The sequence below is a fragment of the Gigantopelta aegis genome, chromosome 3, assembly GCF_016097555.1.
Source record: "Gigantopelta aegis isolate Gae_Host chromosome 3, Gae_host_genome, whole genome shotgun sequence".
Lineage (NCBI taxonomy): Eukaryota > Metazoa > Mollusca > Gastropoda > Neomphalida > Peltospiridae > Gigantopelta > Gigantopelta aegis.
Genome location: NC_054701.1, coordinates 89,694,918 through 89,706,983, shown reverse-complemented (window position 1 = coordinate 89,706,983; position 12,066 = coordinate 89,694,918). Strand labels below are relative to the sequence as shown.

The following is a 12,066-nucleotide window of genomic DNA, read 5'->3' as shown; positions in this document are numbered from 1 at the left end:
AAATAGATTTGATTACGGGAGCAGTTCAGAAACAGTTTTAATATAAAAAATAAACTGAAACAGGAATAATAAAATAAATAAATAAATAAATAAATAATAAACCAATAAATAAATAAATAAATAAATAATAAACCAATAAACCAATAAATAAATAAATAAACCAATAAACCAATAAATAAATACATAAATAATAAATCAATAAATAAAGTCAACACTGCAACATTGTGAACAAATAAATATTAAAAGAAGTAAACTCTGCAACATTCTAAAACAAACCGTGTTCTCGTTATTTTGAAATGAGATATCTAATGTTTTAGCAATAAATCATTTATAAATACATATTCCAGTCGTTTTATTAATATCTACAGTGTAGATAGTCTGGGGTGATGTACTAAGGTAAACATACACACACACATAAATTTACAAGAGTGGTTATCATATCGGATATTTATTGAGCAAGTTAAACAATTTTATATGGGCTGAACTTCTGCCGTGAAAGCTGCGTATTAAATTACTGAAGGAAATTTTTAAATTCTGTTTATCATAAACATGCAAGTAGTGATTGCACTTTACGCTAAAATATCACAAGAAGCCTTTCATTAAATTCACTCGGTGTTATTAAGTGTGTGTGGGTCTAATGCGCATCCCAGTATTTCACCGATATATCCTGCTGAGATGTTAATACGCGGTGTGGAGTTTAATAACACATTTATTACACGAGGTTATTACATTTATTAGTTATTCACGTATATGAAGACGAAAGACGTCATACTTAGGGCATGTTAGGTCTGTCCAAGATTTGATTACACGGAGGGTGGGATGTGGTGGGTGGAACCACGTTGCGGTTTTGTATACCCACCATTAACTAAATAAAATGTTATTTAAACCCGGGGTAAGTTTAGCCAGCCATTTGGTGATATGCGCTCACTAGACTGGTTTTTACGCTTCATAGTAAACCGAATTACAAGTTCGGGAACCAGTCAAAAATTTTTGCAAAAGGTTTAGTAAAAAATGGCTGGCTGAACCCCATCACACAGACCCAATCTAAAGTTGAACGTGCTCTGGTGGTTTCGTTAAAAACAAAACGAACAAACTTATGACGGGTACAAACCTTATAAACTGTGCTTACAATAATTTTGAAGCTGAGTTTCTACGATCTGAATTATTTATTCGTTATGATATTAGTAACAGATCAAATACTATCTTGAAGGGGTGCATGTGGTTCTTTAAAACGATGTTACTAGTATAAAATAATTGAATTGAACTGAAAGAATTTGGAATAGTATTTATCTCTGCGCATTCTTTAAAGGAAGAAAATATTGGAGCGACGATAAGCGATGTTTTAAGAGTCGATGAGACGAGAGAACGATAATCGAGTGATATATTCCATTGATACATATTAGTATATATCCTTCTATTGTGCTTTTAAATTGCAATTTATAAAAACACATTAACATGGCAATCCTAAACCGTCATGTTTTCGTTGGAATGTTCCACATCAGAATAATGCATTTTGTTACTACTGTAAAATTGATATCCGATTTAAAAAAATTATTCTTTTTTAATTTATGTAAGAAAATTAAAATTAAAAAGTCATCTCTTAGAAAGTAATATTTTATTACAGTGAAGTCCGATATTGATTAAAAATCAATAATGTTACTGTGTGCACGAAATAAATGTTCATAATAACTCTTCCAAATTTACTTCATGTTTTAAAGTTATAATATCGCTTAACATCATTTATTAAAACAAATACAAATACAACTACTGTTTTAACAAACTCGCGTGTCACCCGTAGCAATAGTTCTCGTCAGCTGCTTTCATAACAACATACAAGACACACAAAATGGAAACACGAATAATATTACATTTTTGCAACGTAACTTAACATTTAAGACCAAAATATATCGAAAAATAGTGTGTTACAGTAAAAACATTAATGTGACTGATCTATTGTAAATGATTAAATAATAAAGACTGCATCTTTAAAATAATAGTGTGTTACACAACCAGACTTTTAGCAATGCACGGTATGATGTAAGAGTATAGTTAAATGCACGTAAACGTATTTTATTCGCTGTCCCTCGTAACTCGTTTATAACATTAGCAGCAAAACTATTAAACTGCCATCAGTGGCATTTAGCGGAAAATTGGGGAAGTCTAATTGTATTTCATTGTCACACTGACACCTCGGGGAAAGGTCATGCAGTACGATGTGACGAACTGTCGAAATACACACAGCGGTTGAAATTTGCAAATAAAACAGATGAATAATATTCTGTTATGCAGACAAGAATGCAACCAAGTCGATGAGTTCATCTTTGTGTTTGTATCCAACGAAGTTCGAGCACAATTCATCAATCTAGGTTGTCTACAGACAGGTCCATTATAGGAAGAAGGGTAATGGTTGGTGGCTGGTGAGAAATACGTCGGTGTACAATCTAATTAAAATTAGCTCCATTATTACATGTGGATCTAACAGCAGCCAGTTGCAGCTCATGTCCACCAATCAAAACCTTACTTGCAGAATCATGCCAGTGATTTGAAAATAATTTGAAAACATTCCGAATTATCCTGAGGGTATACATGTTTCGTGTGAATTGAGATTGCCTTAAAACATGTTTTATTTTATAAAATAAATAATTTGTAATGTAAAACTGAAGACTGATTTAGTTGGGGGTTTTTTAATAAATAAATAAATAATTTGTAATGTAAAATTGAAGACTGATAACCCATCCCGTACGTATTGGTATGGTTCGCTGTACTGCTGCCACTAACATAGACTCGCCCGATATTTTTAGAATTTGTATGCTCCCAAATAACGTTATAAAAGGCGAAGTGTGATTGGTCAATATTTATGTTACCTGGACATTGGACACTACGCAGTGTTGTTAGCAATCTGATTAAAATTAGTTCTACTGGTCTAAATAAGGCATTATTTAAATAAGTACTAGCTGTACTCCCCCCCCCCCCCCCCCCCCATCCCACCATTGAAATGTACCAAATCGATAGCTTAACCACTTGACTACTGGGGTAATTTTCTCATATTATAAAGCACATTGCTAACTTATTATGAAAATAAATAAATAAATTTTAAATCTATGTGAACAGTTTTTGGCTTTTTTTAGAATTCCGCTGGAATCCTAAATCCAAAATCTGGAATTCGCAACCTGGTTTTATATAACATTGTCTAATACTGTATTGTATTTTGAGCATGTCGGCGGATAAAATATTCCATTCAAAATTCGCAACTGATCTAATGCAATAGATCTAAAGTATAACAACCCATTCAGTCGTTAAACTCGTTCTTGGTGAGAGCCGATACTGGGGTGCGAACTCAGTACAGGTACTACCAGCTATAAACCATTACTCCGCCGAGACCGGTGGGAGTACGTGTAGTTTGAAGAACAGTCATTATATGATGATTCATTATATATATATATATATATATATATATATATATATATATATATATATATATATATATATATATATATACCCGCCAATCCTCTTAAACACACATTAGTACCCGTTATAACATCACAAACCCGCACAAACCCGCACCTTCCATTAATCACACGTGTAGTATACATATAGCCAAACATCACTACCCCTCCCAGTAAATACACCAATAGAGCTGGTCACCATTTCGCAACATATCGTACGAAAAATTGGTGTTGAACATCATGCAATGATCAAAATACTTTATTTAGTATCTTTTATCCTTATTTTAGAAAAAGAAACGTGATCCTGGTTTTGCGATTATTCATATCTAAAAAATATATTTATTGCCCCAGATATTTATATATTGATAATGTCAGGGTTGGGGCCCTGAAATCATTATCTTACAATATATACATAAATATAAAGTGCATTCAATAAAATTACTAGTTATTTGAAACAGTCAAATTTGGAGCACAAAATTAATGACAGACTAAATATATAATAAAATACTTATCTAAGACTTACTAACTAATAGAAAACGTTGCCATAACAAAACTGAACTTTTTTAAACATGTGTCCTTTATGATAGTTGATTTAAAACAAACTAAACAAATTAAATTATTAGGTTTTTAAGAAATTTCTATCTTTAAATTTCACAGGTATAGAGGAAGGAAGGAAATGTTTTATTCAACGACGCACTCAACACAGTTTATTGACGGTTATATGGCGTCAGACATATGGTTAAGGACCACACAGATATAGAGAGAGGAAACCCGCTGTCGCCACTTCACGGGCTACTCTTTTTGATTAACAGCAAGAAATCTTTCATATGCACTATCCCACAGACAGGATAACACATACCACGGCCTTTGTTACACCAGTTGTGGAGCACTGGCTGGAACAAGAAATAGCCCATTTGGGCCACCGACGAGGATCCATCATAAACCGAACGCGCATCAAGCGAGCACTTTACCACTGGGCTACGTCTCGCCCCTGAGTTATATAGGAATTACTTATTACTATTATTTCAGATTATCAGCCAAACATAATAGGCCGAATTTACCACGCCTGTTTATGTCTTACACGCGTGAAACGACATACATCTATAATGCTTAAACACCTGTTTATGTCTTACACGCGTGAAACGACATACATCTATAATGCTTAAACACTTCGTAAATTCGGCCCAATATTTAAATGTACATCCTCATGAAAAGGATGGTGCATATGATATACTATTTATACAGACCTGTTTGGAACGGGAAATATTATTAAGAAAAGAGAATCAATCCTGCAATCAAATACATTTAAAAAACACAGACACTATAGCACCGAGTTAAAGTTCTTCTCGTTAAAATAATGCCTCATATTGAAAAAAGAAGAAGTTAAAGTCAAATTTAAATATAGATCAATAGAAAAATCCACAAGCCAAACGCCATCAAATGTGAATGAATTTTCTACACGCAAGTGTTAAAAGTCAGCTACTAATTATACCATAGATTTTTCAATTACTGCACGTTGAAAAAGAAGAAAAAATCCACATCTCGAGTACTCACTAATGGAATTTAAAGTGGGGAAATAAACGAAGTATTCGCCATGCTTTGTTGAAAAAGAGAGTGATAGAAAAAAAGGAGATACTCTCCTAAAATACGGACTATTGAATGGAAATATTTGTGAATTGTATGTTTGGTTTTATGGTGAGATTTGTGAATCGTCCGCGTGGAATTTACGGCCTGGCATTCAGAGATAGCTGAAGTAAGTGAAGGACTCCCTCGCCGTGGGACTGGTACTCAGTCCACGTTTACTGCCACTACAAACATGCTCGGTCTATTCTCGGTAAATGTTTATAAGTCATAACTGTGTCAGTCTTTATGTGTGTACAGTCTGAACTATAAAACCAGATATAGCCTTTCCCAGTTTGTTACACAAACAATATTTTATTTCACTAAGTTAATGTAGAAGAAGCCGATGCACTGGCGTAGGAAGCGGGGGTGGGGGCAAGGGGGGCATGTGCCCCCACTTTTCAGATATTTTGCTTTATATTTGCTTTATAATAGTGTAAATGTGTGTAAGTATAAAAGTGTGACCTCCCCCCCCCCCCCCCACACTTTTTGGCACCTTCCTACGCCACTGCCAGAATTGTACTTTTTTCAAAATCGATAGTGCTACGATAGGTGTATTATTGATTTGTGTATAAAATATTACTTAACACTAGAGCAAGACAAATACACAAGTCAAATATCACACTCATCTGCCAATAGCTAAACTAGTTCCATGGACATGTTTATTCAGACTGACTACAAAACATTAGTTCGCGAATTGCATTTTGCCAGAAGTACAATAGTTTCAATACATTTTCAAGATGCATGTAATACTTTCTACAATGCGACTACACTTTTTTTCAAGATACATATAATATATTATAAAAGTAGCTATACGTTGTCAAATAAAACCCATGTAATAATATATATTATAAAAGTGACTATAGTTTTTCAACATACATGTAATATATTCTAAAAGTGACTATAGTTTTTCAACATACATGTAATATATTCTAAAAGTGACTACAGGTAACTAAAACCATCTCCAGTGTGGTCCGATGGTTTGAGTTATAAATAAATATGTTTATAAAAATGTCACAACAATTAGTAATTAGTTTTTATTTTAAATTCCAATGTCATGCATTATAGACATCAATTTGTTTTCGCGTATCAGTGTTGTTTTATGAATTAAAAAAATGTGTTAATCGTGGCTACGAATGATTCAATCAAGGGTTTTGTTTGAAGTGATCTCTGTAATAATTATAATGAATTGAAGCTTTTGGTATGGTTGGGTGTGACGTCAAAGCACAGCAACATCAGACGTAAATGATTAACAATGCCCTGACAAAAAACTGTAAAACTAAACAGTAAAACGAATTTTATACTGTCTCAAAGTAAGAGCGCTGTGTGTATGTGTGTGTGTGTGTGGGGGGGGGGGGGGGGTAGGGGGTTACAGCTTGATAAGTTAGCTGTAAAGCAATGGACAAGACGAGATATGATCCGGCGGATACGCTACTGATGTGTTACAGTTCATCACCTGCACAAGAGAATCGAATGTCATAGCTGGAAACATATCTAAACATGTTTTATAAAATATTAAAATTGAAATCCAGCCGCTTCAAATATGTCATTAAATAACACAGTTGTGTTCATATCACAATCATCAAATCTCATTACAGTTTAAAACAAAGTTAAAATTTGTTTGTTTTGTTTAACGACGCCACTAGAGCACATCAATTTATTAATCTACGGCTATTGGATGTCATTCATTTGGTAATTTTGACATATAGTTTTAGAGAAGAAACCCGCTACATTTTAAAAAATTAGTAGCAAGGAATCTTCTGTATGCACCATCCCACTGACAGGACAGCATATACCATGGTCTTTGATATACCAGTCGTGGTGCAATAGCTAGAACGAGAAATAGCCCAGTGGGCCCACAGTTTAACAAAGTCCAATACCTCCATTCATTTGACCTGCAGGCTCTCATTTGTGCCTCCCCAGCAGTTTCCTGCCAGGCAGCCCTGAAAGCTGGGTCATTGATAGACTAGTTATGACAAGTGGCCGTCAGTTCCCGCCATGGACACCTGTACGCTACAATGTGCGGACGGCCCCGAGTCAGTTTGATGTTTTCGTTTCGACTCGGCGAGTAATTCACGACACATGTGGAACGTCGCGTGGCCAGCGCTCGCCAATTACACGTTCCGTCAGAGCGGGGCAACGTATCCGGATACCGTGTCAGTGTTAATGGACAATAATTGATCTTCACGGGCCGTTTAAACTGAACCAACTGATTCAGTCGGAGGAGTGGGACTTAAGACCCATTATAAACTTGTATGATGCCAAACAAAACAAAACACAAAACACAAAAGAAGAAGAAAAACGACGAAATTGTTTGCTAATGGGGCAGACTGGATTTCCGTTTACTAGTAGGCCTATATCATGCCACTTTCGTCTTTCGTTATAAAATAATTACACATTACTATTATATGTATCACCACTATGAGTTTAAAAAAAAGACCCCTAACAAATATCGCCGAGATTTGAAAAAAAAATCGCCAGCCCATCTCAACATACAACTACTATCTGTATTTTCCTCGATAATGTTGCAGCTAGATCTAGTTAAGCATTGGTGGACGAGCGTGAAGAAACATATATGCCGATTTTTATTAACAGAAACGAATTTTGTGATTGCTTTAATCACAAAATTCGTTTCTGTTAATAAAAATGTTCTTTTATATGTCTGTTTATGAGAATGTTCTTGTATTTGTTTGTTAAAGAGAATGTTCTTGTATTTGCCTGTTAAAGAGAATGTTCTTGTATTTGCCTGTTAAAGAGAATGTTCTTGTATTTGCCTGTTAAAGAGAATGTTCTTGTATTTGCCTGTTAAAGAGAATGTTCTTGTATTTGTTTGTTAAAGAGAATGTTCTTGTATTTGTTTGTTAAAGAGAATGTTCTTGTATTTGCCTGTTAAAGAGAATGTTCTTGTATTTGTTTGTTAAAGAGAATGTTCTTGTATTTGCCTGTTAAAGAGAATGTTCTTGTATTTGCCTGTTAAAGAGAATGTTCTTGTATTTGCCTGTTAAAGAGAATGTTCTTGTATTTGTTCGTTAAAGAGAATGTTCTTGTATTTGCCTGTTAAAGAGAATGTTCTTGTATTTGCCTGTTAAAGAGAATGTTCTTGTATTTGTTTGTTAAAGAGAATGTTCTTGTATTTGCCTGTTAAAGAGAATGTTCTTGTATTTGCCTGTTAAAGAAAATGTTCTTGTATTTGCCTGTCAGTGAGTCAGTGAGTGTTCTTAAAACAGGAGACGGATTTTTTCCCTCCAGTAGGTCTACTCTGCTTTAGACTGCCCAGTACTGACTGTGTGTTATATATCATGTAAACACTGGCGTATCAAAGGATGTGGCATGTGCTGTCCTGTCTGTGGGAAAATGCATATAAAGGATCCCAAAATGATATCTGAACACTACGAGTCAGATTTACTAAATGTTTGACATCCAATAGCCTATGATTAATTAATCAATGTGACGTAACGATGATATTTCAAACAAAGCAAATTGCTGACGGAACAGTTACAAGAGGCGAAATAATTTCGTCTTTTTGGCGTCATTGAAATGTGGCTCGATCAGTCGTTCTGTTTACACCATGGTATTTAAAAAAAACTCCATTACAACTACTGTCCAGTGCTCCATCAGTGGTTTATTAAAGGTCATGGCACGTACTATCCTATCTGTAGGAATGTATGTAAAAACGTTTCTTGCTATTAGTGGAAAAGCAAAACCCATGTAGCCACAGCGTGTTCACATTAACTCGTTAACCCTCCCGAGTTACGTGCTTTATTTACCGCCACTCAGTCGTCATTGAAAATTATCACCAAAAATTGTTTTAAATTATATCATTCAATATAAATATAAATATACATATACATAGAGCTATCACAAACCTGTTTCATCATTGAAAGTATATCCATATCTGTTTATACGCAGTACGAAAATTCAAAAATGAAAAAAGTGAAACAAATCGCTTTAGTCAGAATTTGTACCTAAAGTTGCTGCGGAATATGATCTTCATCGGAGAATTACAATTCTCTGTTATCTATATAATATCCATCTTTTTCAGGAATCTTCTTTTCCACATTTTTAGTTCCTACGTATACTGATATAGTTACTATTTTGTGTGTTGGGTGGGTGAGGGTTTTTTTATTTTTGGAGCTGGGGGATTGTTTTTTGTTTTGTTTTTTTAAATAAAGTAGTTTATTAATATATTTTTTAAAACTGCTATTTTGAATAATCAGAATCAGAGAAACCAAATTAGTTCAATCGAGTACAGTTTAATTTCTGGTACAAAACTCTCACAAGAAGTAGGTACAAGACATGTCTATGTTTCCTTATGTTTCTTCCATATAGAATCAGTTTAATTTTAATTACCATTTTTATTTTATTAATTTAATATGGTTTATTTTATTGTTGTAGATACACATGCAATTAATTTATAATATATGAACGTTATATATAGTGGAGACAAAATGTAATACTGAAATATTTATTTTGGAAAAGGTTGAGTTAACGAAGTAAGAATTTTGTTTTGGTCTATATATCAATAAGAAAAAACAGTCACATAAATAGGGTACCATATATTCTAGAAAATGTATTTTAGTTATGTTTTAATATTATACACTAAAAAATTAATGTTTATTTGTAGTTTAATATTAAACTAGTTTATCAAATATGTTACCAAATTTGATTATCTACGTGTTAGTATCGATTTAAAATAAAAACACTTATTTTATATGCCAGCAAATCATTTCTTTTATCTCTTTTCCAATAATGAAATTAATTTATCAAGTATGCTAGCAAATTGATGTTAAGATTAATTAACAATGGTGACACTTACCAATTAGAGTAGCGACCTGGTCTTGGTCTATCCAAAGTGAAAGATGACTCCTGGCTCTAGAACGACTGTGAACCATTCCAGTAAATGTGCTAAACAATAAAACAATCTTCCAAAGCATGACTAGTGGACAAGGGACTGTCCAGCAGCGAATTACTACAGCAATGACACTGGACAGTGGTCATCCAGGAAGTGAGGGTCAGAGAATGTCCACTGCCGGTGCGGGTCAAGGTGGGAGCAGCACACCAGCGGTGCCAACACGAAAGGTAAATCCGATGCGAACTGACAGCGGTGCATTCTACGTGGCGTTTGGCTGCGAGGACTAGTGAGTGATTCACTGGCTGAACTTTCTGTCACCGTGAAGCGTGGACGTCAATCCTCCAGCTGAACCACGCTAACCGCGCGCTTCCACTTCAGTGTCGTCTGCCAGAAGAGAAGCAGCCGACAGACAGCCATCGCCGCCACCACCAAAACGTAATGGTACTTGTTTGTCTACAACGCCCCTGCACTCTCACTTATATCTGGGGTAAATCCCAACGGTACGTGTTCCGCCGGTAGTGGGATTGATCTGTAAAGTCAGAAAGTTACAATGGTACTTGAGCGAGCGATAAACACCGAATGAATCAGAAACCAATAGTGAAAAAGTGAACGTCGCCGCCCCCAGGACACAACAGGCCGAGCAGTGTGGAAGTTTAAAAAAACAACAAACCAAAACGATTGGTGTTAAAGGAGAGAGAGAAAAAAGGCTAGCCAGTAAATTTAATTCCACGGAGAAGATTTTTAAAAGACTCCTGGTAAGAAAGGTGTGCGTTGAGAAGAGACCTCTGTCAACACCATTCCTCGGTTGAAGGGCAGGTTGGTGCTTTGCTCTCACGACAGTATTTCTCTGTCCATTTATTCCCGCAGACCAAAGAGACCTTTTATGCCTTTCACGATTTTCGCTGCGTGAAAAGGCCCTTTCTTCCAGTAGAAAAGGGCCTAAAAGCCCGGTGAATCGTCGCAATGAGGAATGTCTGCCGTAAAGGCTTCCACTGATAAAGATTAATATCTTTATGGTCTTCTCAGCCGAAAAATTTCAGTTTGTTGTCACGTATCTGCACAATGGAAATTAGAACTGCGAAGCTATGGTCGGCAGTTCGAAGCACGTGTTTTCCTTTCTACCTGTGTGCGGCTTGTATGTCGTATTGTAAAACAAGAACTAAACACATCGAGACGTTCCTTGCGAATCCTTGAGATTTTATTGTTCCACTTCTGTTGACAATGGTGGTCGCGGGGTCAGCCATGGGGCTACTGTTTGGGCAGGCGTAATTAGACAGCCAAACTTGTTGACTTTTTCTATAGATAAATATTGTGCCTTTTCCCATCTCATTAGGCCGCTGTCGACTCTCGTTCGTTTAACCACTCGGGTGGTTTAGCGCATTTTAACGGAAGACACGTTGCTAGTTGGCGGACCTGCGGAGAAACTCGTTTTGGTTGCTGTTCTTGTGAAGAGTGTTGAAGAGCGCATCCCGCTCGCGTCGTGTCAATTAGACTCGCAGGGCCGCTCTATCTCGGCCCGATTATCATGGGGAACGCAAACCAACGTTAACACTGCCGTGCTACCAAGGGGCGCTAGGTCATCAGCTGGCTAACTGTCCGGTATGTCAGGTGTTCGCATTGTCTGTCCGGTATATGCCGGGTTTTTTTAATTTTCAGACAATTAAATGTCCTACTAGTCTATCCGATGTGTGATGCGTTAGCTGATTAACTGTTATCTCGCGTGGCTGGTCCGTCTGTCAGTTTGACAACAGTCCAGTATATATGGTGCCCGGCTGAGCTGTCAGCGTTCTAACTGTCCGATATATGAGGTCTAAGTGTTAGTTTACTAACTGTCCAGTATATGTGGTGCCCGGCTGAGCTGTCAGCTTTCTAACTGTCGGGTATGTGAGGTGTAAATGTTAGTTTACTAACTGTCCAGTATGTGTTAGTGTTAGTTTACTAACTGTCCAGTAAGTGAGATGTCCGGCTGAGCTGTCAGCTTTCTAACTGTCCAGTATATGAGGTGTCTCACTCGTCTCTCAGCTTACTAACTGCCCGGTAATTGAGGTGTGCGGCGCTGAACTGTCAGCTTACTAACTGCCCGGTATATGAGGTGCGTGGCGCTGAACTGTCAGCTTACTAACTGCCCGGTATATGAGGTGTGTGGCG

General features: G+C 36.2%; 1 protein-coding gene across 2 annotated transcripts in view; it reads right to left on the bottom strand.

The window, feature by feature from the left end:
• The window catches only part of LOC121369299 (wnt inhibitory factor 1-like), an 82,025-nt gene extending 71,396 nt beyond the window's left edge, over positions 1-10,629 (bottom strand). For both annotated transcript variants that reach the window (XM_041494267.1, XM_041494268.1), the window contains exon 1: positions 9,883-10,629. In XM_041494267.1, the coding sequence (XP_041350201.1) occupies positions 9,883-10,000 (118 nt within the window). In that variant the 5' untranslated portion in view covers positions 10,001-10,629. The remainder of the gene's footprint in view (positions 1-9,882) is intronic.
• Between the last annotated feature and the right edge of the window lie 1,437 nt (positions 10,630-12,066).